Below are 27,609 nucleotides of genomic sequence, written 5' to 3' on the forward strand. Positions count from 1 at the left end.
CATGGATAAAAGGAGAAGGACGAAATGGTACGAGTTATGACTAGCTCTCCACCAACAGAATCAGATCACATACAGTTATCGAGTGCGACAAAAAGGCACACAACTGACAGGGAGTACTGAGACATTCAACCATTTTTGTACTTCACCTTCTTATCATTGATTACATTGGCTCACCATCCGAGTTCACCAATGATTATAGTTGGGAATGAGAATGATAAGAACAAAATGTTACGAGTTATGACTAACTCAGTCCACCAAAGTACCCACATACTACACAGACAGAAGAACGAGCAGTTGCGATTTCGTAACTCTGAGACTAAGTCGATCATCAGACGAAAATTGGTACTGACCCTGAGTACTGCTATATACCAGATATTATGCAGTCATCGAGTGCGACAACAAGGCACAAACCTTACAGGGAATACTGAGTATTGTTGTCGCACTCGCTGACTGTATAGTATCTGGTTACTTTGATGGACAGTTAGTCATAACTCGTAACAGTCTGTCCTTGTCTTCTGTTTATAAATCCATGATTACATTGGCTCACCATAGGAGTTCAGGTACCGTACTCATAGTGAAAGTTTTAGTGAAACCCTGCTGAGTTCAGACATGCAGTGCTGCTGAGTTCAGACATGCAGTGCTGCTGAGTTCAGACATGCAGTGCTACTGAGTTCAGACATGCAGTGCTGCTGAGTTCAGACATGCAGTGCTGCTGAGTTCAGACATGCAGTGCATGCCTCGTATGGTATGAGTCATGATTTCCCGAAAGATGGCGTCAACTGATGTCAACTGAAAAATTCCGCAGTGGGCCAACCCAATCGGAGCTGCACACTCTTGTTTATGTACTCTTGGTACAAGTACAATGTTTTGTGTTTTGTCTATATGCACAAAGCAGAGTTGCCGTTGACTATTTGTCTGATGATGGGTCAAATTGCCATGAAACTCAGAGTTACACCGAAACAAAGTGTCCTGCCATTGTGAACTGGTGTTTATGTGTATGTGTGTATGTTTGTACATGTGTACTCGAAGTATGCTTGAAGCCTGTTTAACAGGAAAATCTAGAACTACCGATAATAGCAGTGTCAGATGGACCATAGTTTTACCCAGATCACCTGATAACATCCGGACTGTGCTATAAACTTGCGGACTTTGCTCTAAACTTGTAGGCATGTTTGTCTGTTCTCAGGGACTTTGCTTCCATGCACTGTTAGGTACTGGATGATTCAGTGGAGTGTTCATCAGGTTGCGCTTGGTTTATGCTACCACTAGCTGTTCTCTTTTTCTGTAAGAAAGGTCTGCGTACCGTGAAAGCCCATAATAGGGCTCTGGGCGGAAACATTCGTGAAGGTCCAGAACATGGGCGCTAATGTGGGCCCGGGCGTTATTTCGAAACAGTGAGATCAGACTGATTTTCACATCAACGTGCTGTCGGTGTCCTACGTACAGGGTAAGCACAGTGTACCGTATTGGACATGCAAGTGGAGTTTTGCATGTACTGCACTGTGTGCTGGGCCTGTGATTTCACCCATGGGTGGGCACCTGGGCGTGTACACAGGGAACGGGACAAGAGTGTTGACAATAGGCACCTGGGCGTGTACACAGGGAGCAGGCATTATACTAGGTGGGCGTTTATACGGGCTTTTACAGTAGTTCAAGAATCTTGGGCGATTTGATCGATATCAGTGGGTGATCAGGTCACGACTGGGACATGATGAGCTACTAATACTTGGTAACTGACAAGTTACAAGACTGACCAAGTTGATCCTGTATGCCAGGGTGTGGTGATATCTCCCCGACTGTAATCCCTACCAGTGCCAACAAGACTGGAGAGTCTTGCTATCTTACCATAGTGTTAAGTAACAACGTAATGAACATACGGTAGTGAGGGAGTTTGGTTTCTAGCTCTACTGAGTACTGTGTGGCAGGTGTAGTATTTTGTGTTTACTTTGTATTGAGGCTAACGCCACCGCCACACCCGAATGTGTAGGACTACTAAGAGGGCTATCAGGGTGAAGTGGCTCACTTGTACTGCTCTATGGGTACTGTGGGTACAATTGCCGTGGAAAGGTACTGCCTGCTGCACTGTGTTGACCATGTACATATAGGCTGAGCCATCATCTCCTGCAGTATTGCCATATATAGCTGTCTGCAGATCAGGACTTGATCTTGATGCTGAGGTGATGTGGGGCTGCTACATGTAGGCCTGCAGGGTATGTGTGTGTGTGTGTGCATTGTTAACTCCATGCAAATTAGGGCAAAGTGTCCTGACAAGGCATGTGCTGTTCCTTTTGAAATTGAACTAACTTGTTTGCCGATGGTGGCGCTAGCACTTAGCGACTATGGCTCAGGAATGATGACACTGTAATGTACTGTTTCCTTGCCTAGAAAGGACAAAACATGGACAGAGAAACAGTTATGGGTGAATTTTTGATGAGGTGTGTATGACCTGTCATACTATTGAGCTGTGGGTAGTGACTTGGGCAGTCAGCAGATTTCCTTCAATGGGATTGGTAGGGATTGGCTAGTACTTTCTGCGGCTAAATCTGCTACGTCTGATCTTAGTTGCACCTTTCATGCATTGCAAAGTCAGTATGGTATTTTTTTGTTTTGACGGCTCATTCAACAGTGGATGGTATCCATTGATGAAGTCTTAGGGAATCAAATTGTGACTGAGCCATTCTGAGAAGTTGCCCTGAAATCCATGCTACAGCCCCACACTACAGTACTGCAGGTCCTAGAGAAAGTTGCAACTTGTGTGAATTTTTCACAACAAAAGGAGAAGGTATGGGGCAGCTCAATACAGAACACTGTGATTTTGCTCAAGGAATAATTGGCAGAACTTTTCCAATGTGTGTGTGTGTGTGTGTGTGTGTGTGTGTGTGTGTGTGTGTGCGTGCGTGTGTGTGCGTGCGTGTGTGTGTGCGTGTGTGTGTGTATGTGTGTGCGTGTGTGTGTGTGTGTGCGCGCGCGCGCGCGTGTATGTGTGTGTGTGTGTGTGTGTGCATGTGTGTATGTGTGTGTGTGTGTGTGTGTGTGTGTGTGTGTGCACGTATGTGTGTGTGCTTTTGTGTGTGTGTGTGTTTGTGTGTGTGTCCAGGTGATCAGAGCATGCTCACTCAGCGCTCACAAATGTCACACGTGAGTGCCATGGCTGCTGGCCCCAGCAGTCCAGCGCCAACACGTGGTAATGTAGGACGACTTGTTCAGCAACTGAACACACACGTTGTTCCCAAGAAACCAGCTGCTGCTGCTGCTGGCTTACCCACTGCACCAAGTACCCAGCCGCAGCCGAATGCATGTCCACCACTCACAAAGGGACGAAGCAGTCCACCAACGTCTTCCAGTGTAGCTAGCGAGGCAAATCGACATGCAGTCTGTGCAAGTCCAGCAAGCTCTGCTAAAAGTTCTACACCATCTCCGGGTTCCGAATCTCCAGCGGCTCAGAAAAGACCTACACTAACTGACAGTCAACAGTGTCCACCAGTCAACAGGACTGCTAGACCAAAGCCACCACCTATGCCAAAACCAAGGGACAAGCCCCGTGTCAATGCCAACAATCAAGTTGTTGTGTCTATGAAAAGATCCAAGCCAAGACGTACTGGACTACGTCCGAGTCCCAAGAACAGTCCGCAGAACACATTAGAAGCTGCGAGCGGTGTTACATCGCCCGTTCATCGACGGCCCGCTGGTGCAGGTGGCCCACCTAAGAAACCTTTGCCTGTGCCTAAGCCACGGCCACCCATGTCCACGACAAGCCAGCCGAGCATAGCCATAGCGACGTCATTTGATGGTGCCCATAGGAACTACAGCGTGAGCAATGAAGGTGCTGGCGTTGGTCAACCACCGCTCAGACCGGAAGAGGTCATGGCTGCAGCTGCCCACATCCTATCTACTGATATGGCTATAAAGAAGCGGCCGGTGAGAAAGCGAAGTGTGAGAAGGGCGCCGAGAGTGACTATGCAAACTAAGCCTCGCACAACAGCTAGTGACAATGGTGCTAAGCATCAGCATCAGCATCACGCTGCACCCATTGTGTATGAACTAGCAGGAGCCAGCATTGGACAGCAGCTAGCAGCCAATGGTAGTGAATCGTCTGCATCCTCGGCAACTCCCAGTGATGACCTGTGCTCTGGGGGGTTACGAAACACCAGTAGCAGCGAAAGTCTGGTAACGGCTACTGCATCAGGAGCTGCAGGAGTTGCAGCTGTGCAGGAAAATACCTCTTGTGTCTATGAAGCCGTGGAGGGCGCGTCACTGCCAAGAGCTCCATATCCTTTGAAGAAAGAGCGTGCAATAGATGAGGATGCGTGGGAGGATGTGGAAACGCCCCCACCTCAGCTGGTACCAACCAACACTATCACTGGCAACAGTACCCCTGGCAATATGGCTAGGTTTAGGAATATGGGTAAGTTAGTTGCATCTATCTTGGCATGTGGGTGCAGGCAGGCCCGGCGGAAGCAGATAATGATTGATCCGGCCATGCATAAAGTGATCATGTGATCATGTGATCATGGTACACACTTTGTTAGTCAATACACTACTCCCATAACAAACGTGTTTTGATATGTGTTGAGCTGAGCATACATGTAAATCAAGCAAAAAACAATCAAGCACGCTGGGGAAAATTGAACGACGAGTCTGGCTGGACAGCCACTGCTGGCACGGCGACTTCGGCGGAACAGACCATGATTACTAGCAACAACTTCCCAAACACTCCTCAGAACAGTTCCAAACACTCTCAAACACCTCCAAACACTCTCTGACGTATGTTAACTCAGACTCAGCTATCAGTCGATCGATCGTTCTTCACTTTCGATGTGATGTTTCCAGAGAAAAAGATATCGCCCGCCAAAAAGTTGGTCTGGCCATGGCCAGACCGGCCGGACAGGTTCCGCCGGGCCTGGGGTGTGTTGACCAGTTGTAATTCAGGTTCCGCCGGGCCTGGGGTGTGTTGACCAGTTGTAATTCAGGGCATGCTGAGCTACAACATGCTATGTCTGCTGTGTCAGAACTTTTCTAAAGTTTGAGCGATGTTGTATCCCTTGAGGAAGGACCTTTTATCATTTGTACCTGATACCCACTATATGAAGTTAAATGAAAGCTAGCACTACGGCGGGATGAGGATTTGGGTGCTCGAGAGTTTGGACACCGTGGCTGTCTCCGGCACCCCAATATATTTGTTTAAGTTAAATTTGAAAATTTTCTGCTGGATTCATCGTAATTATGTGGTAATTGCTGTATTAGCTGGGAGTTCTGCTGACACTGGCCACGACTGCTTGTATCATCTTGATGTGCGTATTGTTTTCATGCACTGCAGCTGGTAGATTGCTCAAAGGCCAAGAAGTTCCAGGCAGCGTGAGGTATGATAGTACAATACAGATGCTGCTACTGCTGCCAATGACTGTCCGTGACTCAGATATATCAGATATCTAAGGAGTACTTGTACAACCAGAACTTTGGTGTAACTGATCCTATGCTTTGCTACCCACACACTGCTGGCAGGAGGCTGCACGCTATTTGTAAGCTCAATACTCCTTGTTCTGACTCTCGGTGGTCTTGCTTTTCATATTCAGCATAGCACTGACTGCATGTGTTATTGTGTTTGTTCGTTTTTCTCATCAGCAATCGTTCCAAAAAGCCAGGAGCAGCCATAGCAGCCGCATCTGCATTCCTTCGCCAGTACTTGCCCGGAAAGTCGGTCTCAGACGCTATGACGTCCCCAGCGGGTGACTGTGATGGTGGTGATGCTGATGTGTACTCTGATGTATCAGCTGACGAGTGGGAAGAGGATGAGGACGATTCTGTATACAGTGCTGTCGGTGAAGAGGCGTACAGCTCAGCTCCTGCTCCTGCTTTGACTTTGATGGCGGCCAAACCGCTGCCACCGATACCATCAGAAGATTATTCCTATGCCACCAGAGGAGAATCAGCACAGTCCCCACCGGCCATTGGCAAAGAGCGCAAGCAGATGCGTCCGAATGATCCATTGTTCTACTGTGTGTCCGAGAATACCGTCCTGGAGACAGAGGTTGTGATGGCTAACCTTTCCGTCGACAATGATCCTCAAGGAACGTATTCTATGGTGGGTGAGGACGCACAGCGAACTGCCACTGCTCCGGTCAAGAAAATAGCTGACGGACCACTGGTAAAGCCACGACTTGTGCCTGTCAGAAGCCAATCACCTGCAAAAGAGCCTAAGCCAAGTCCAAAACCTAAGCGAAAGCTGCCACATGGCCCACCAGCTGCACCTTTACAAGGGCCATGTCGCCTTCCCAAACCAGTGACAGCCTCTAAGCCATCACAAGTAGCGGGGAAAACGGCTGACATTGATAAGCAAGATGTGTCCGATATTGCTGAGATGGAGGTTGTCAAGCCCAGGATTGACCATAGCTATAGTGAAGTGAATCTTCGCAACAAGTCAGTGGGTTCAAAACTACAGCCGACTCGACCTCAGTCTATGGATTCGTGGGGTAACACTCCACCACCACCATTGATGGAACGCATCAAGACATCAAGTCTAGACAAAGATGCTATGTTCAGTCCGCACGATTCATCACCGGATCAGAACAATGTTTGCGAGAGCGGTACTTTGACCAACGATGGTGAATGGGGTGATACCGATACGTTCACTCCCGGCCATCCACCGCCACGCCATGCTAGTATCTCGGCCAGTGAGAAGAGCATTGATCAGGAGTTCACGACACTGCTGCAGCGACACCGGGCACGTCAGGGAGCGCAGCCAGCCGTGGATGAGTGCTCCGAGGACGAGGACGAGCTGACTAGTAACTCAGCCCTGAGTACGATATGCAGTGACACGTCGTCAGACAGGGACAACAACAGCAGCCGGCGTGCAGATACCCTGGACCGGGTTGTGATCTCGCTGAAAGGTGACCAGCAGCCTGGTGGCTTTAAGGTGCAGTCATTGCTGAGTTCACCAGTGCCTGGCGGCCAGGCTAGACAACAGTACATGAATATAACACATCCCTCAAGTGCTGGCAGTGGTGGCGGTGCTGGTGCTGCTGCTGCCCCGTTGCCGCATGATCAGCCAGCACATGATCAGCCAGCACACTTCTATCATGATCAGCCAGCACACTTCTATCAGAATACTGTGCAAGCTACTACAGGTGAGCTGTCGAGTGTAGTGCCGCCAAGTAGATGAGAGTGTAGTGCCGCCGAGTAGATGAGCAGTCACTGACATCTTCATTGCATACTCACTACCATACTGTGCAAAGTCACAATACTCATATCATGCCGCATACTTGCTGTCTGCAGTCAGCAAGTGTGCGGCATGATAATGATGATATATTGAGAGAACACAGACCCACCAATACTGGTGGCACCTTTAAATAATACAAAGATTCAAATGCAAACATTTTAGCGTGAAAGGCACACACCAGTGTGAAATCCACCCTCCCCTCTGGGGGTGGGGGACTGTCATACCGTAAAGTACCGTTGATCCGCCCCCTCTCCAATTCCCGCCCCTGTCAATTTTCTACCTGTGAAGCGACTTCGGCGTATACAACGAAGTACGATGTTGAACCGACGCATGCACTGCTGTACACAATACGTGCCAATCCAGGATGAAAATGTGCACATTTCAGCACATCGAGTCTGATCCTCCACGTTGTTGTACATCGTACTGCACTTCACAGCCTTGATCTAATTCCCGCCCCCTGCCGAAACCCCAGCTGGATAGCGACATGGCGTGGGGGGGGGGGGGATCAACGGTACTTTACGGTACTTCCAATGTGTATTTGTTTCTAAATCATGCTGATGTGAAATCATTTTATCGGCAATCGAAGAACACGCTATCAGTGTGAGAGAAATCCCAATATACTTCTACTAGCAAACACTGGATGTGGTAGCCATGAATACAGCTCTATATGTAGCCATGAATACAGCTCTATATGTAGCCATGAATACAGCTCTATATGTAGCCATGACTACAGCTCTATATGTAGCCATGACTACAGCTCTATATGTAGCCATGACTTTACAGTACTACAGTCAGACCTTGCTCAACCGCACACATTCGTTTTCCACGAAATATGCGGACGAGGGCGAGGGAACCAGATAGCCGAAATTACATACTGTATATCGTGGCATGAGGCACATGAAAAGGTGTGAAATTGTACGCACATGTGTATGGGTCCCATGCATTACAGCTAGCATGCACACTGTGTAAAACAAGCGAATGCTGTCCGCGTGCAGCTAGCTGGTCATACCGACCCCTTTTTGTTTGTGAAACTCCTGATTTTAGCTTCTGCAAGCCAGTTGCAACCGGCTACGACGAAGCTTTTTCTATGCATTAGAACCAGTTTGTACACGGAACCATGAACCGGTATGGGGATCCTGGGGTCCGGTTAAGTTGTATGCGTAACGTATGCTGTAAATTGGTAACCGATGATTTCTTCTGGATGTCGAGGGGCCCAGATGAAGGGGAACCAGATAAGCGAGATCTGACTGTAGTGGAGAGTCCTAGAGTTGTGCTTGATTGCATGATGCCGATAAGTACAGTAATGCTCCCCAGATCCGGGTTCTCCCGTCTACTAGGCACCTTTCTGGCCCCTATCAAGTCATACAAATTCTTTTAAACGACAAATGGCACCAAAAAACGATTGGCATGAAAGTCATTACTTGCATGCAAGGTGTATGATTGTATGTTCCGATTCACGCGCAATTGCTAGTTACGTGCAGTGTCGAGCCCCAAAGTGCCCGAATAGGAAGAGCTTTACTGTAGGTCTTCATGCCACTCCTCCTTCTCAAATGAATGCAGGCACGTAAATATAATTTGTTGGTCCATCTCTGACTAACAGGAGAACATACCTCCAACGGATGAGGCTGTGAGCTTGTGTGTACATGTGAAAGGAAAATAGTGAGCAAGATGAGGTTGATAAATAGTGAGCAAGATGAGGTTGTAGCATGGTATGTAGGGATAGACGTGTTGAATTAATGAATTTCTTTTCTGCTTTTTGTTTCTGTTTTGAAGAGGATGACCCAAATGATCTGTTTGAGTACGGCGAGCTTCCATTCCGTGGAGATGATGGGTCTGTTGCCATCCGACCTGGTGGTCTCCAATCCTCAAAGGTGACAACAGCTAGCACCGGGCTACAGTTTGTTGATTGTGTTGACCCTTGTGTTGGCAATGTGTTTCCAGTTTGTAGTGTGGTGAAATCAGTAGTGTGAATACCAGTACGGTAGCTAGTATTAGACTCAATATTCTTGCCCTCTGTTTTCCTTTGACAGGGAGTTCTTGAAGAAAGTCCACTGAAGTCAGTTCCAAACAAGCACAAGAAACTTAAAGGTAAAGTGGCGACGATGGGCTATGTGTATCGCATAGGACTGTGTTGTTGTGTGACACGCACGCAAGATGATGCTGGATCCATGCAGGAAGTCATATTACTTCAGCAAATTACTTTACAACTCCCTGGTTCCATGTGGACATTGAAGTCCCTCAAACTTCAGCTTTCACCATACAATGACATGATTGTATTCACCGATCTGTCTTATACATGTGCCTGCATGTGCTTAGTATTATCATAAATGGGAAGAGCTGCGAAGCATGATAATATCATGCTTCGCAGCTCTTCCCATTTGCACCTGAAAGATTAAAAAGAACTTGAGTACAAACGAAGTCTACCACTTTGTACATCATTGGTTGCTCATGACTGTATTCAGCTTCCTGTTACCCAGCATTGATTTCTATGCTCAAATGTGCTTGATAATTGCTTTTTTGGATTTTGCTGATGGAGATCGCTGCCACACCCACATATGCTGCTCTCTCTCTGTGCTTGTGCTGCAGACTGCCTTTCATCTTCCTTTGGTTTGGGTAAGTCAGCAACGTCAGCCCGACACACTTTTCCTGTTGTGCAGCGGGGTTGCTGTTACTAGTAGTTGGAACTTTGGTTAGTGGTTGTGGTCTTTGTACAACGACGTCCTGGGTCGAGTGTAGAGAATGGATGTGGGGCTCAGTATAGTGTTATCTCTACTGTACATATTCTAACTTCAATTGACGTAAGTAGGTGTACCAGCAGAAGTATTGGTGGCTGGCTATTTGTTGGTAAGTTGACTGTATGTTGCTTTATGTTACTGTATGTTGCTGTATGTTGCTGTATTCCACTGAAACAGAAGAGCCTGCATTGTACCAGTACGTCTCGGATCTGAACTTCAAAGGCAATCCCCTCGAGCCGCTTCACTTTGGCGATGCTGGAAGCAATCCAGGACCCATGGGTGTTGATGAAAGAGAAGAAGGTGAGCACAGTGTCTGCTGTCCAATCCGTTAACGCCCATATCAGTGTCTGCTGTCCAATCCGTTAATGCCCATATCAGTGTCTGCTGTCCAATCCGTTAATGCCCATATCAGTATCTGCTCGAGGGCCGGCTCGGCTGAGTCAGCTGGGTCAGCGAACCGGTTAGGTGGGGGACCCGTGTGAAAAACGAACACTGAGTCACTTGTGACCTAGTTGTGAGTAAAGACCTTACGCACGTTGTATAGATGTACAAAGTTTTGTACTAGGACCGTAGGTGTGTACAGACCCGGTCGGGTGTTCATTGTGGCCTATACATGCGCATTTGACCAATTTTAGCCTCACAATTCATGGCAAACAGTCGCTTTTCCAGCTTCTTCGCTTTAGCTAGAACTAATGACTAGCTACATCTTTGTCAGAAAAAGTTTTTGTAAGAAATGCCTTCAGCGCCCATTTCTTAGTGGAAATAGCAGTAAAAACAATAGGGTCCTGCACATTCAACACCCAGCCTGCCGGGTCTACGGGATTCTACGAGGTTTTTACAGGATTCTGTGCATCTGTACAACGTGCATTAGGCTTATAGAGGCTGTGCATCTGTACAACGTGCATAAGGCTTATAGAGGCTGTGCATCTGTACAACGTGCATAAGGCTTATACCATGGTACGGTGCGGAGGGCCTGTTTTCAGCCAATCAGCGCTCGTCTAGCCATGGTTATATTGACCAGTATAAATCCCGCGCGGTATTTATATTGAATATAAATCCCGCGCGGTATTTATGTCGTCTCGGAAGGTTGAGAACGAACTGCCTCTTCTATCCTCGCCACGCCACACCTCAAAACGAACTAGTCAGTGGTTTTTCTCTAGAGCTAGAGAGAGAGCTTTTCATAGTTTACTTCAAGCGGCGACGGAAGAACTCATAATGGAGAACTAACACTGACAACGAACGACTGACAACGAACGTCTGACTCTGACAACGAATGTCTAACAACTGACGACGAACGTCGGACAACTGACGACGACATGGCAAAAGGAAAACATGATATCAGAAATTGGTGCCCTCGTCAGCACAAAAGGTGGTGTACTCAGCACAAAAAGGTGCACGTGTCAACAACAAAGCAGCGCAGCAGCATGTACGGGTCAGCAACAAAGCAGCGCAGCAGCATGTACGGGTCAGCAGCACAGAGACACAAATACAGCAGCAGCTACGACGAAGAGACAACACGTGCAGCCACATGTACACACAGAGACACAAATACAGCAGCAGCTACGACGAAGAGATAACACGTGCAGGCGCAGGTACAACACTATCCCCTACCAAAAAAAGACATCCACTCCTGTGGATGGAAGCAAAAGTGAAGTGTATAAAAAACGGAAGAAGACAGACCGGAGAAGAAGCCAGAAAGACAGGGGAAATGAAATATGAAGCAACATAAACAGGCGACAATAAAACACAAAAGAGGTGGGCCACAACTGTTGAACACATTGTAGGCATGCAAGAAGCCAGACTAAGCACACGGAAAGAATAGACAACTAGCCATTGTCTCTCTCAGATTCTTCATCTGTAAAACCAGCTCAACAGCAGCATATGGCCAAGAGCATTACGCAATGCACTGTTACCATGACTGTGCACATCAGTACTACAGCCGTGATGTACAATGCATGACTACCACATTACCCCCCTTCCCTAAGAAAAAAAAATTGTCTGCAAATGCAAACCTGTTTGAGAAAAAAAAAGGAGAGAAAAAAAGGAAAAAGAAAAAAAGGAGAAAATTGCAGAGGAAACGAGCAAAGAATCAATTCAAAGCAACAAATTCGATACACCCTGACACTGACGGGTCAACTCACTGAAGATACATCAAACCTGTACCACGATACAAACAGAACAAACCAAACCAGCAACTAAATCGCAAATTGGCATAGTTATGCAACATGGTCAGTCAAAATGGAGATATTACATCAATGCACCAGCAGCTTTCTCAGTGAGCTTGACAGTGCGGCCAGCGCGGGTTACATAGCCCTCGCGATAGAGCGAGCCAGACTGGGCATCGGGCCGTGGTAGGCGTGATTGACGACGTGATTGGTCACTGGACTCGGGATGAATCTGAGCATCAGCCTCTTTGATCTCAGATTCCACTCCTGCTTCACACGGAGCAGTAGGCGTAGCAGGCGGCACATCTGCATTAGGTGCCGAGGATTTCACTTCTGACTCGGTAGCTGGCTGGGGATCTGGCGTCGGAACTGGCTGGAGATCCAAAGACCGAGAAGAGGTGGCAGTTGATGATGCAGGTGAAGCATGTTCTCGCACATGCTGCCGATTTCGGAGCAGTATCCGCCTGCCATCAGTGACGCCGACTTGTCTGCCATATTGCTCCACAACACGCCAAGGGGTAGTTGGGTCGGAATAGCCATCCTGCAAGACTACCATTGTGCCAGGACGCAGCATAGGCAACTGGCGGACACCGCGGCGACTATCATGCGAGACTGCCATGTCAGCTTTGGCGCGAATCTGATGAGAAGCATTCACAATGCGTGGGGTAGAATGGTGAGGTAGACGGGTGCGAACCATGCGACCGAAGAAAGCCTCATTGGGTGACATGCCCAGCATTCGGTGCACTGAGTTGCGAATATCAAAGAGAACTTGTTGCAAACGGCGTTGCAAAGACAGGGACGGTCGTAGAGATTGAATTCTCTCTTTGACGACTCGATGAAGACGTTCCACCATGCCATTAGATCTGGGGTAGCGTGGGCTTGATCGATTGTGCTGGATACCCAACCGCTGCAGGAACTGGGCCATTTCGGCTGAGGCAAACTGGGGGCCATTGTCGGACACCAACACGCTAGGCAGGCCGAACCTCGCGAACACTTCCATCAGCCGGTCAATGACAGCTGCGGTTGTGGTAGCTGACAAGGGAAGTAGCTCCGGATAGCGTGAACCGTAGTCGACGATGGATAATACTTGTTGACCCTCGATACACACCAGATCAACCGCCAGTTTCTGCCACACTCCTTCAATTTCTGATGGCAGCAGCTCTTGTGCGGGGTTTGTATGACGGCGCCAACACTCTGAACACTGCTCGGCGAACTTGTCGGCATCTTTAGACATGCCGGTCCACCATACTCGTCGTCGCAAAGCATCCTTGAATATGTCCCGACCTGGATGACCTTCATGGGCCAACTGCAGTACGGCATGTCGGAGAGCTTCTGGTATTACACAGCGGTTACCGAATAGCAGGATGCCGTCAATGGTCGTCAGCTGATCTCGAATAAGGTAGTATGGCTCTTCAGCGGGTGTGACTTGGGACCATGATTGCATCAAGACGCGCTGCTGTATGCTGCGCAACAGTGGGTCATCACTAGTCGCCTTGGCGATATCGTCGATATTGACTGGGCACTCTTCCAAGACCAGGCCAATGAACTCAGCCATAGAGCGGGCTTCTTCTGGTGAGGCAGTTGAGTCTTGGACAGGCGCTCTTGACAATGTGTCTTCACACACCATCTGCTTCCCAGGTGCATGTGACAAGGTGTACTGGTATGGCATGAGAGCGACCATCCAGCGCTGCAGCCGTGGTGGTACTTCGTCAAACGGCTTCTGGACGATTGAGATCAGGGGCTTGTGGTCGGTCACAACTTGAACAGATCTCCCCAGGACGTACTGTCGGAATCGAGTCAGAGAGAATACGATACCAAGCATCTCGCGCTCCAACTGGGAATAACGAGATTCAACATCGGACAATGAACGGCTGGCGCAGGTGACAGGTAACCAAGTGCCACTCTTGTCTTGCTGCCACAGAATAGCACCCAGACCAAGTGGAGATGCGTCACATGTTACCTTGGTTGGGACGTCCAAGGATGGCTTAAAGTACGCTAAGCACTCTAGCGACGAGGCCACGGCTGTCTTCGCATCGGTGAACGCGGCCGTCAGCTCATCATCAACGACGAATGGTTGTCGCTGAGCCAGTTTCCTCAGCGGCTCAGTTGTCTGTGAGAGCTGCGGTATGAATTTACCAAGGTACGTCACCATACCAAGGAAACGACGTACATCTGTCAACGTCTGCGGCAGCTGCAACTGTTGGATTGCCAGCAGCTTGTCACCGTCAGGACGCACACCATCCTTGCTCAGCCAGTGTCCCAAGTACTTGATTTCTGACTGGCGTACGCGACACTTCTCCCAGTTTAAGCGCAGGTTGGCTTCGCTCAAACGACGGAGTACGGCAGCCATGCGCTCGTCGTGTTCCTGTCGGTTGCGGGCATAGATGAGAATGTCATCAATATAGACAACGACTCCCGGTAGGCCGGCAAGGATGTCAGACACCACACGTTGAAATATCTCCGGTGCGCAAGCAATGCCAAACGGGAGTCTCTTGAATCTAAAGAGGCCCTTGTGAGTGGCGAAAGTGGTGAACGGACGAGATTCATCGGCCAAAGGGAGCTGGTGAAAGCCAGATTCAGCATCCAGAACGGAGAACACTGTTGCACCGTCCAGCTGCGCATTGATTTCGTCAACGGTGGGAAGTAGGTGACGCTCCCGGACTACGCTCTTGTTTAGGACGCGGTAGTCCACGCAGAGACGCAAAGCACCGCTTGATTTCCTGACCGGCACCAACGGTGAGACCCACGGAGTAGCTTCTCGCACTGGCTCGATTATGTCATGCTTCACCAGACGATCCAACTCCTTGGCAATTTCATCCCGGATGCTGAAAGCGTGCCGACGGGGTGGGAGTGCTGTTGGAGTGGTGTCAGGGTCCACTGTGATAGAGATGGGCGTCACGTTCACCACATTGACTTCAGCAGAGGTCAGCAACTCCAGTTCGGAGATGACGTCCTGGCCATACAGGATTTGGCGGCCAGACGCGACTGGGACAACAAAACAACTACATACGATGCTGCGTGATCCAACAGAGACCGTCACATCAGCCATACCGAGTGTTGAGATGACGCCGCCATTGTACGCTTTCAAGATTCGATCACTCTTTCGCGTTGGCTGGACAACATCATCGGTTAGCACTGATCGGGTAGCACCGGTATCCAGTAGTCCTTCACAGGGACGGCCGTTGACGATCAGCGTCTTACGAAACAATTGCTGGTGCTGAGAAGTATCCACTGAGAATGCGTAATCACAGAAATAGTTGGCGTCATCCTCCTCCACCTGTTCGGATGTCATGCGCGCATTATCAGACTTGCGCGACAGGCATACTGTTGTAAAGTGGCCGACTTTCGAGCAGTTGCCACAAGTAGCATCCGCTGCAGGGCAATGCTGCTTGCCTCTTGGATGCGAGCGGCCACAGTACTTGCACTTCCCAAACTTCTTGTGCGCAGAGGCAGGCTGGGAGTGTGAAACACGATGAATGTGAGAGAATGAATTCGACAATGGAGTAGCTGCAGCGTCACCATAAAGCTTGCTGTCCGTGATAGAGGACTCGAGTGCCACAGCTTTGCTCACAGCATTGGCTAGTGTCAACTTTGACTCTTTGAGAAGTTCTTTACGTAGCTCCTGGGATCGCAGGCCCTCGATCAACTGGTCACGGATTTGTCCCTGATCAATGGTGTCCACGGCAGTAGACGCAAATTCACAGCGATCAGCTGCTTCGCGCAGGCGTCCCACAAACGATGTGACAGACTCACCCTCATTCTGGCGAAGCTGACGGAATCGGTGGCGTTCCGACGTTGTGTTTGTGGCAGGACGAAAATGAGCAATCACAGCATCCGTCAGAGCTTTGTACTCACATCCGGCACTGCCATCAGCCTGAGCTGGTGGAGTAGGAACTACGATTCCTTTAACAATACGCCTAACAGCGAGGCCTGCAAGGTTCAGAAACAGCCTCTTCTTATCAGCTGCCGTCGTAACTCCACAAATTTTCAGGTAATCATCAACGTCCTCGAGCCACAATTCGAAATCGGCTCCGATGTTGCTGGAAAAGTCAGGTACAAATTCCTTCGGCGCTCTGCCTTTGGGAGCGGACATGGCGACAAATCCGTGCCTGTTCACTGCGCCAATGTAGGCATGCAAGAAGCCAGACTAAGCACACGGAAAGAATAGACAACTAGCCATTGTCTCTCTCAGATTCTTCATCTGTAAAACCAGCTCAACAGCAGCATATGGCCAAGAGCATTACGCAATGCACTGTTACCATGACTGTGCACATCAGTACTACAGCCGTGATGTACAATGCATGACTACCACACACATGACGAGTAGGCCAGGAGGGTTAACACCAGTCGGGAGCCCCGCAAAACTGTGCAACAATCAACGGAACCTGCAAGCAACAGATTTTGCAGAGGACCCCGGCTGGCGAGCTGTTCGACCTGTGTTTGTCCCTTTGGATCTTTTATTCTTAGAACAGCACCAACCTAGTACGCCACCCATCCACCAGTCATGACAAAACAAAAGTACAAATGCATGAGAAAACAGGTTATGCCGACGGACCCAGCGACGCTTCCAGGAGCGGCGAGACCGACAGCACGCACCGACCGAGAAGAAGACTGGGGCAGCAGGACGCACACTGGCCGGCTGTCCGAAAACCGATGGCGCTACAGAAACTCCGAGAATCACAGGACACACACAGAAAGAGAGAAGGACTGACGCAAACATCTCAGCCATCACCAAAAATCAGTAAAGCACACGAAGGAAGGGAAGAACAGCCAGGAAGAAAACGTCGATTGAAACAGGAGCAATTAATCAGTGAGGACACCATTGAGGACACACAAACAAATCGGTTACCAATACGCAAAAGATAATGAAGAAAAACCACAGGGCGCTACCCTGAAAAAACCCACAGGGATCGAACCTGAAAAAACCGCAGGGATTGAACCTGAAAAAACCGCAGGGATTGAACCTGAAAAAACCGCAGGGATTGAACCTGAAAAAACCGGAACTTATAGTATATCCGCTCGCAAAACCAAAAAACTGAAGAAAAGAAACTGTCAGGGACCGATTGCGACGCACAAGGGCCAACCAGCAACACCCGGAAACCATAACACCCGCAAGGCAAACCGATACAAAAAAACGCAGGATTCCTGCAGACCACCAAGCAGACCGTGGCTCACCATGATCAGACGCCCACCCAGACGAACTAGAGAAACCCACATGCCGAAACACAATTATTACAAAACCACACGCTCACAAAAAAAATTCAACCTGGATCAAGAACGAGAATCCTACATGAAGTTCACACCTCCCACCAAACCGGAAGCCAACAGCTTTCCTACTTTGTTGACAGTGCATGACCGAGCCTGACAACGCTCTACACCATGTACACAGAACATGGAGAAACTACTACTAAAACGGTAAAAACACGAAACAAAACAATATGGATCGACTCCATACGAGGCAGCACCTCGAGAACGTTCAGGTGGACATCTAAACAAATCACGCGACACAGTCACACTATCGGAGCAGTCCGACGGCAACTCCGTGACAAGCACAAGTGCACAACACAAGACGAGATCAAAGCTACCCATGCTGAATGCACGACGAACATGCAAACACAAGTCCCAGATTCGAACGAGTAGCGCACGAACAGAAGTTTGAAATTTTCATACACAACATGTACAGTACAGGGTAGTCAGAGCACAACTAACACAACGGGGCGAACTTCCAACGAGCAGCAAGACTACACTTGTACGAGTACACACTCGAACACAAGAGAACAAGGTTCCACGGAATTCCTGCAGGGACCCGAGTCACCCGACGCAAAACAATTATTTGAAAATTCGAAATCGAATACAAGGTACGGCAACATTGCAACACATTACGCAGAGCAGAAAATTACAAAGGCATGCTCACCTGAGTAGGAGCTCCGAGGATCTAGGAAAGGGTTGAACAGACGCAGCAAAGCGGAGCCATGGCGAGAACGCGAAGAGGAAAACGAAAAACACCGGCCGGAGAGCGACGAGCTTCAGGGTCGTGGGTTCGATTAGTTGGGCGCCAAATGTCGTCTCGGAAGGTTGAGAACGAACTGCCTCTTCTATCCTCGCCACGCCACACCTCAAAACGAACTAGTCAGTGGTTTTTCTCTAGAGCTAGAGAGAGAGCTTTTCATAGTTTACTTCAAGCGGCGACGGCAGAACTCATAATGGAGAACTAACACTGACAACGAACGACTGACAACGAACGTCTGACTCTGGCAACGAATGTCTAACAACTGACGACGAACGTCGGACAACTGACGACGACATGGCAAAAGGAAAACATGATATCAGAAATTGGTGCCCTCGTCAGCACAAAAGGTGGTGTACTCAGCACAAAAAGGTGCACGTGTCAACAACAAAGCAGCGCAGCAGCATGTACGGGTCAGCAACAAAGCAGCGCAGCAGCATGTACGGGTCAGCAGCACAGAGACACAAATACAGCAGCAGCTACGACGAAGAGACAACACGTGCAGCCACATGTACACACAGAGACACAAATACAGCAGCAGCTACGACGAAGAGATAACACGTGCAGGCGCAGGTACAACATTTATATTGAATATAAATCCCGGTGCACGGTACGTACGCTAGGGCACTGCCACCGTACAAGTCCACTGCCTGAAAGGCAATGAACTTGTACGACGGCAGCACTCCAGCGCACGGGCCATTTACAACAGACACAACATACACCACATGCACGTGTACACTCCACACAGAACGGCATTACTGATGAGGAACAGTACACAATGGAAAAGAAGAATGACCTGGAATTCGTCTACCGAGTATTCTACATGTATTCTACTTCAAGGCTGAGGATAAAGAACGTCAAATAACCACCAAGTATCCCGAATGGGTCAGCAATGTACATTGTACTTCAAATAGTTGAAGATCATCAACAGACTGTCTCCTTCGTAACTAAGTTTATGATACAGAGTGTACTTCAAATCCACCTAAACCGATTGGAAAAATGGATGGAAATGTGATACAGTGATACAAAACAGTGTATGCAAATGCATCTACTTGCAAGCAAACCTGATTATAAATATAAGATGCCGCATGTGAAAATCAGCACTGTACCATAACCATGACACTTACTCCCAAAGAGTCCAAACTGTACTGCAGTCTAACTTGTGACGGTAGTTTGATTCAACGACGACTCCAGCACCCCAGCAATTCAGTTGACTTCCGCATCGCTCACGAGACGATATGCTACAATATGCACTGGAACTGAAAGGAAATCTGATGCCAAACATCCACGGAGGAATCTCCTTCTGATCTTGCTCGACCATTCTTTGACAACTGATAACCAGCAGAACATGTTCATGTACTGTATGATGTAGGAGATCTCCAAATAGGTTCGTTGTTCTGGAAATGCGTAGGGGTACCTGGCATAAGTAGGATATGACCCTCGTAGTCGGGTTATACCGTACCCTCATATAAATCCCTCCTGCTATCGCAGTCGGGATTTATATTCAGCCGGTATAACCCTCTGACTCGGGTTATATCCTCTACTTATAGAGGCTGTGCATCTGTACAACGTGCATAAGGCTTATAGAGGCTGTGCATCTGTACAACGTGCATAAGGCTTATAGAGGCTGTGCATCTGTACAACGTGCATAAGGCGTATAGAGGCTGTGCATCTGTACAACGTGCATAAGGCTTATAGAGGCTGTGCATCTGTACAACGTGCATAAGGCTTATAGAGGCTGTGCATCTGTACAACGTGCATAAGGCTTATAGAGGCGGTGCATCTGTACAACGTGCATAAGGCTTATAGAGGCTGTGCATCTGTACAACGTGCATAAGGCGTATAGAGGCTGTGCATCTGTACAATGTGCATAAGGCTTATAGAGGCTGTGCGATTACATAATTATGATCAGTGTTTGTTTTTTTCAACGACATAATGTGTTAAGCTCTATTGGGGGGGGGGGGGGGGGAGAGACACTGGCAGGCTGCAGTGGGCATGTGCAGTCCCAGGTGCAGACAGAATGTCCAGTAAACTGTGCATTGTTCATACATGTACATCAAGGAGTCGTGAAATATTGACGACTCCCTGGTGTACGTGCTGTAGCCGCATTTGAACGCACTCAGCTCTGAACCTGGTTGCAAGAGTCATGCCAGGTACAAGTGTACCCGGTTTGTTTGAAGTCCTAGAGCAGACACTGCAGTCATATTGGCATGCATGTATTTAATATTTATCAGAGCATTTCAAATTTGTCCTGCCAAAGCCAGATCCCTCTTAGTCTATCTTGTAATAAAGGTCTGCCATATTCGGAACTCAGATCAAGTTTTTTTCTTCAAACGTGTGAAGTTATCTTCAAGAAGTTCTGGTATGTGCATGACATTGTGTAACTGTACGATTGCTGTTCTTTGCAGATGAAGACGACTTTGAAGATGATGACAACGCTATTTATCAGGGCCTTGACTCAACCACGTATGAGTGTGTCAGGGGCCTTGCTCCACTGGCACTGGACAAGAAGCTGCGTGAGAGTGTCCGTGAGACAAAGAAGAGAATGCTGTGGTGTGAGCAGGTCAAGGTAATGTTATGTACACATGTATTGTCATGTGGGACGATGATAGGCATGCATACTCTGCTGCACCACTCTCATTTGTGTCTGGCAAGGAAGAAGCCTGCCGTCAAGCACACCCTTGCTTTTGAGTCGGGTTCATGTTTGACTTGACGGACCCTTATGTGTGTGTGTGTGTGTGTGCGTGTGCGTGTGTGTGCGTATATGTGTGTGTGTGTGTGTCTGTGTGTGTGCGTGCGTGCGTGTGTGTACGTGTGTGCACATGTGCGTGTGTTGGGCATGCGTGTGTGGTTATGTGTTGTTCAGGTGCGTAACAGTGGTATCCTCATGAACATTTCGGATGATGAGCGCCACCTTCAGGAGGTATGTCATGCCCTACCGAGTCTTCTCTAGGATAAAAGTGCAGATTACGTAATGATAAAGTATATGTAATGATTGCTTGTGTGTGTGTGTGTGTGTGTGTGTGTGTGTGTGTGTGTGTGTGTGTGTGTGTGTGTGTGTGTGTGTGTGTGTTGTGTGTGTGTGTGTGTGTGTGTGTGTGTGTGTGTGTGTGTGTGTGTGTGTGTGTGTGCGTGTGTGTGTGTGTACGTGTGTGCTGTGTGTGTTTGTTTGTATGTGTGTGTTTTGTGTTTTGTGTTTGTGTGTGTATGCGTGTGTGCATACGTGCATGTAATGATAGGTGAACCGTGCACGTCGCATGGTATGCTATACTCGCCGGTATTGTGTGATAGGCAGGTGTTAATATTCCCGTCAGGTGGCGTCGCCATGATAGCATAGGCAGTTAGCAACGTGTAACGTGGGCCATCGAAGATTGTCTGTGAACAACCACTGTTTATGAAGCACTATGGGTGTGAAAGTGGTTCATATGCATGCGTGGGTCTGTAGCAGAGCCCTGACGTCTTGCTACAAACCTTTCGTTGCAGTCTACGAGGTCCAAAGTCTGGCAGATACAACTGTCTGCCCGGGTGAGTTACGCAGCAAATTTTGCGTCTTCTTTCCCTCTCCATTTTCCTTCTACCAGGCCAACTTTGAGGTGATCACGTCAGAGATTAGCTACAACCGCAGTCTAAAGATACTGATTGACCACTTCATGGATTCCCCACTGCTTTCGCCAGATCTACCGGCTGATAGACGCATTCTCAGTAGAGATAGCTACAAGCATCTGTTTTCCAACATCAAGACCATCTACGAGATAAGCTCTAGGTAAGGAACAACACATCACGGTTCTAGCCAAAGGAGGGGGGGGGGGCAATAGCGCCCCTAGCGCCCCCCCCCCCCCCCCAGTCAGGGGTTTGCATTTTGCATGGCAAGACAATTTTGGAAATTTGATAAAATGGGCTACGGGTTAACTGTTTCCCTTGCCCGCTCTCCTACAGTATTTGACTACTGGCTAGAACCCTGCAGGCACCTACAGTATTTGGCTACTGGCTAGAACCCTGCAGGCACCTACAGTATTTGACTACTGGCTAGAACCCTGCAGGCACCTACAGTATTTGGCTACTGGCTAGAACCCTGCAGGCACCTACAGTATTTGACTACTGGCTAGAACCCTGCAGGCACATGATCATGTGATCATCATGATTGCACAACACAGCAGTGTCACGGGGAGTTGTTTGATGTACTTTCGCTTCACAGTGTGTTTGGATTATTAGACACGTGCCGTTCCTAGTTGCAGTATTGCAGTATTGCGGGTTAGTGAATGATGGAATGATGTCCTGCAAGAATCACCTCTAATCGTATAGTTTTGCTCCGAAGGATTCATCAATGTGTCTTGTGTCTTGTTTATAATGACGTCCTCCTACTTCATGGTATATCAATGTGCCTCAGGCTTTTGGAAGCGCTCAAGGACTGCGAGAGTCAGATGATTTGTATTGAGAATGTCTGCAACACCATCTATGACTTTGTGAGTTGTAGCATGCAAGATCATGTCACTGTAGGTCAGTTTAGCTTGTATCATTTTTCCTCCACTAGCGGATAGAGGGGATGTGTCACCAAATGTTTTTGTTACTTTTTTTGTAGCGTTGGGACAGCATGACTGCATGCGTTTTGGAGTCTGAAGTAAATGTGTAACGATCTCACGCCTGGGATGATGACTACACCACACATGGCGTTAATAGTGGAAGAGCATCGCAGGCCTCTAAAGTCAAGGTGCCTCGGTTTAGTCCTGGTCGTGACAGTCACATTTTCTTCCATATTTTTTTCATTTTCAACTCCCTTGGTCTTTTATGAATATAACAAATCAATTGCCGCTGTGTTAGTTGTACAGTGACAGTGACAGTCTGTGTTGATTGAAGTCTGTCACAGTGAATGCCCTCAGTCAAGAGCTACTACAGTTGTGGCAGTAGTGGGATTTGAACACCCCCCCCCCCCCACACACACACACACTGGTTGAATGATTCTGTTAACTTAATGTCCCCAGGCCATTTTCTGTATCCTTTCAGCACCGTGTAGCATACAGCCACCTGCCCAGTCTTATTTCCTCACAGTATACTGGTCACTTACACAGCAGTACAGGACTTGACAGTGCTACTAAAGTAGTCACTTTACTAGTGAGTTGCTTTACAATCCCATCAGGCAGCACTGATGTACTAGTCCTAGGCAATACACCGCTAGCACATGTACTAGTCCTAGGCAATACACCGCTAGCACATGTACATGCTCTGGACACCCTGCTGGGATATGCAATCCCGGCATTCACAGAACCACTACCAAGTCCTGGTCAGTCTAGCAGTGTGTCTTTGTGCGTCAAGATGCTGAATTCTTGCCTGCTTGGGGTGTGTGTGTGTGTGTGTGTGTGTGTGTGTGTGTGTGTGTGTGTGTGTGTGTGTGTGTGTGTATGTGTGTGTGTGTGTGTGTGTGTGTGTGTGTGTGTGTGTGTGTGTGTGTGTGTGTGTGGTGTGTGTGTGTATGTGTGTGTGTGTGTGTGTGTGTGTGTGTGTGTGTGTGTGTGTGTGTGTGTGTGTGTGTGTGTGTGTGTGTGTGTGTGTGTGTGTGTGTGTGTGTGTGTGTGTGCGTGTGCGTGTGTATGTGGTGTGTGTGTGTGTGTGTGTTTTCCTTGACAGGTGAGGCAAGCAGAGTTCTTTGAGCCCTATGTAACCTACTGTAAGAATCAGATCTATCAGCTGAGAGAAATGAAGCGATTGCAGTAAGTGATGTATGCTACCCCCCCAGTCACGGCCTATGGCCGGCGTCCTTGTCCGATGCGGCCCACAGTCTGTAAAACACCTGCATGATCATGCTGATAGGGGGGCACTGCTGCAGTTGTGCGGGGATTGCCGGGGATTAATCCTTATGCACGTTGTACAGATATACAAAATTCTCTGCTAGGAGTATGGATGTGTACATGCCCGGGCGGGTGTTCATTGTGTACTATACATGTGTATTTGACCAATTTAGCCAAATTATGAGTACGTAGCAGACAATCGCTTTTCTGGCTTCATCACATTGGATAGAAGCAAGAGTACATGACCCCCAGAGTGTGCAACGCCTGATCCAGCTCTACATAGGGTCTTGGTCGAGCGTAATCTGGTCTTTGCGTCATAATGCCGTACACATCTGAGGGGAACCCGGGGAGCCGCGGGGACTCTCGGATCAAAAACAACGATGCCCTGCCTCGAGACCGGCCTTGCGCTGGTGTGGAGTGTACGCATGACATCAGAAGATGTGACTATGCTCGACCAAGACCCTATGCAGAGCTGAATCAGGCGTTGCACACTCTGGGGTGTGTTTGGAGGGGGGGGGGGCTATGTACTCTTGATAGAAGTAATGACTAGCTACAAGTACATCTTTGTCCGCAAAAAGGTTTGATATGAAATGCCCATTTCTTAGTGGAAATAGCAATAGACACGATAGGGTCCTGCACATTCAACACCCAACCGGGTCTTTGGGATTCTCCGAGATTCTACAGGATTTCGTACATCTGTACAACGTGTATGTGTATCAGGCTCACTGCATGTGCCCTGCCGGTGTACATGTACATGTAGATGTAGATGTTAGGCATGAGCAGGCTGGAACAAGTTTGTGAATGTAAGTGCTTATGATCCTGACCATCAGTGACACAGGTGGATGGAAGGAAACTACCGTATATAGTTACCGGTTCTGTCACGGTAAGTCGACATTTGATGACCTAAAACCAACCTTAAAAAAAGGGGGGGGGTAGTCAACTTACAAACTGAGGTGTAAGCACCATTGACTGAACCGGGAAGTCGAGGTCCCAAGTATGGGGAGTCGACTTATAAGTTGTAACTGGTAAGATAATATTATGGTATTAACTCCTGTGAGAGGCTGCCACCGGCGGTAATCACTGGGGTGTTCAGGGAATCGACAGAAGGGGTGTTAACCCACGCTGATTATATTTCCACTGGTTTCAAAATTGTGAATTCACTGAATTGTGATATTTTGTCTGCATCTTTTGCTCAGGGAAAGGAATCCAAGGTTCAATGAAGTCGTCGCCCAACTAGAAAACGACAAGAAGTGCCAGGGCCTGCCACTCCTGTCATTCTTCACTCTACCAACTCAGAGGATTACCCGTTTCCCACTCTTGATAGTGGTGAGGTTTTGTGAACATGCGTACATTTCTCTCGGGCCTCTTATAGCGGCCATAGTTGATCAAAGAATCACTTGATTCCATTGCAGCGCGGGCGATGCAAAAAGAATGGCTGTAGAACGAAGAGGATCCAAGGCTGGAGTAAAAACAAACTGAAACAGAACCGTACACACTGATAGATCACTGCACAAACAGCCATAACTCTGGAACGGATTATCCCATCGCCAAGATCTATAGCTCATTGGAACGGTCTTGGAAAGGGCTTTCCAGAGGTGTTTTCGGTGTGGCGATAGCTCAACAAATGATCGAGCGGCGATAAATTAAACGCGCGATTTTGATCTGAACATTTTTCTTACTTTCTGTCTGGCGATTTTTTGCAACTTACTTTTAAGTCATTCAAGGGGATTTCCCAATGACGTGCGAAAGGCAGCATGACATATGAGTACATCGTTTGAATCGCTTGAATCTCACGACTTCGATCGATGCAGTTTGAATCGTAGTTCTACGTTGAGTATGAGCCCCAAACCAAAGGAAATAGTTGTGCGTGGTCTTGATGCCAAACTGGAGCATGATAGGGACACTGTTGGCGAGGCCAGGGGCGTCCTTGAGGTGCTGTATGCTCTGAAAGTACGTGGAAGATGACGAGCCGGAAAGGAGCTTTCCAGTAAGCCATGACATGCGAAAATCCGTCGAGAAACAAAAATGCTGTGACAATTTGTTTGCTGCTATCTCCACTAGGGGTGAAACGAGTATCTATTTTGACCAACCGATCACTCGTTCATAATATTCGATCGAGTATCCGATTATTCGAGTATTTTATCAAAATTCAAAAGCACTAGATTTGCGAGTTCTCGACCAATTCGGAAGAAATTATCTGTGAACATAGAACAAAAGTCGCCAACGTCTTGTACAGAGTGTAAAGTAACGATTTTCATCAGTACTTTCATATCTCAGAACGTTACTTGCCATGGTGATCGCATCGTCCAAGTCTTAAAATACTGACTCAAAGCCATGCATAACGCATGCATACCAGTGGACCAGCCGTACAACAAAAGTTTTTGAAAAATACAATGCCAATACTAAAAAAAAAAAAAAAAAAAAAAAAAAAAAACGATCGAGTGCAAAATTTCGAATACTCGCTCGTTTGAAATTTTCGAACGAATACTCGAATATTCGAACTAATCGTTTCACCCCTAATCTCCACAATTGTACTGATGCACTGAATTTCAGTGCCCAGACGTAGTAAATGCACCGTGACCCTGAAAGGGTTAATCAGGGCACACTACAAACCAGCCTGCCTGTGTATGCAGGCATCCGAGTGTATACAATTTCTTCAGAACGATAGGGCTTGAAAGTCATGTCATCAGAAACAGTGCCGACAGAATAAGACCTCAGTCTGGGTTCATTCTGCCCCGCATAGTGAAGTGCAGTATGGGGTGGGTAGGCTCCTCGTGTCGCACGCAAGTTTGGTTCTTTCTGTAGCAGGGGTAGGTCCCTGACAGGGAGTGCGCAGTCCAGCCACTGCAGGCGGATGTATCACCCTGCTGTGAAGGGAAATCATCCAAACGTGTATGGATCCATACAAAAACTAGATCCAAGTGGACCCCAAAGTCAGCGTTGTCACGTGTCCATGCTACCTGTGAGTCTGTGACATAGCACTTGTCTTTGAATCCCTATTTCACTTTCTGATGCTCTACCTGTACTCAGTCATGGATAATATCGTTTGCTACTGTCTTGCTTGGTGGTTTCACTTCGGGTGCATGGCAGTGTATGGGGATAAAGGAGTCCTGTCTGCAGTGTGTAAGTGGAAGAAAGCTGAACGGATTGGGGTCTAACTAGATTGGTGTGCTAGGGCATATATCATGTGGAGCATTTCTCTACGATGAATACATCAGAATTCGGTAATGGCTATCCAATGCTGGCAGGTAAAATTTCTGTAGGATGGTCGTCAAGACTGGTTTATATTTCCACTTAAACGTGTGTACAACTGTTCATGTTGTTTGCTTAATGTGCCAGGCTATTATTGACCGAATGCAGCCTGAAGACAAGAACTATGAGACATCGCAGCAATCACTGGAATTGACTCAGGCGGTATGGTCATCCATGGTCGTTTTAGTAGCTACTTCATTGTTCTACTGTCCCCTCCCCTCCCCCGTCACGGTGTTGAATGTATGCCGGGGCGGGTGATTGTTACTTCCTTCTCCTCCATGCCTACTAGTATCTGAGTAACCAACTTTCCATCTAGTCGTATACCCATACTATCCAAGTACCCATGCTATCCAAGTACCCATGCAATGCATGCATGTACATCGCTACTTTCAAGTCTAACTTTGCTATTACCACGGATACACTATAAACCCAAACGGTTTGTTCTATAATT

General features: G+C 48.0%; 1 protein-coding gene and 1 long non-coding RNA gene across 4 annotated transcripts in view; one reads left to right on the plus strand and one right to left on the minus strand.

Annotated features, from left to right (window-relative positions):
* The window catches only part of LOC135822060 (mucin-5AC-like), a 46,232-nt gene that overhangs the window by 3,047 nt on the left and 15,576 nt on the right, over window positions 1-27,609 (plus strand). For 2 of the 3 annotated variants that reach the window (XM_065334914.1, XM_065334913.1), the window contains exons 2-15: window positions 3,098-4,405; window positions 5,318-5,360; window positions 5,623-7,124; window positions 8,990-9,087; window positions 9,247-9,304; window positions 9,803-9,829; window positions 10,129-10,251; window positions 20,532-20,692; window positions 20,990-21,046; window positions 21,705-21,886; window positions 22,511-22,586; window positions 23,746-23,828; window positions 25,103-25,232; window positions 27,246-27,320. In XM_065334914.1, coding sequence (XP_065190986.1) covers window positions 3,109-4,405; window positions 5,318-5,360; window positions 5,623-7,124; window positions 8,990-9,087; window positions 9,247-9,304; window positions 9,803-9,829; window positions 10,129-10,251; window positions 20,532-20,692; window positions 20,990-21,046; window positions 21,705-21,886; window positions 22,511-22,586; window positions 23,746-23,828; window positions 25,103-25,232; window positions 27,246-27,320 — 3,912 coding nt within the window. In that variant the 5' untranslated portion in view covers window positions 3,098-3,108. Of the gene's footprint in view, window positions 1-2,682; window positions 2,783-3,097; window positions 4,406-5,317; window positions 5,361-5,622; window positions 7,125-8,989; window positions 9,088-9,246; window positions 9,305-9,802; window positions 9,830-10,128; window positions 10,252-20,531; window positions 20,693-20,989; window positions 21,047-21,704; window positions 21,887-22,510; window positions 22,587-23,745; window positions 23,829-25,102; window positions 25,233-27,245; window positions 27,321-27,609 lie in introns of those variants that run through there. The other variant, XM_065334915.1, reaches the window with a different exon arrangement.
* LOC135822049 (uncharacterized) lies at window positions 16,443-18,301 on the minus strand. The gene is made up of 2 exons (XR_010554456.1): window positions 18,031-18,301; window positions 16,443-16,784 (listed from the first exon to the last, which is right to left on the minus strand). It is a non-coding gene; the product is annotated as an uncharacterized LOC135822049 (long non-coding RNA).

Source organism: Sycon ciliatum, chromosome 1 (genome assembly GCF_964019385.1).
Source record: "Sycon ciliatum chromosome 1, ocSycCili1.1, whole genome shotgun sequence".
Taxonomy (NCBI): Eukaryota; Metazoa; Porifera; class Calcarea; order Leucosolenida; family Sycettidae; genus Sycon; species Sycon ciliatum.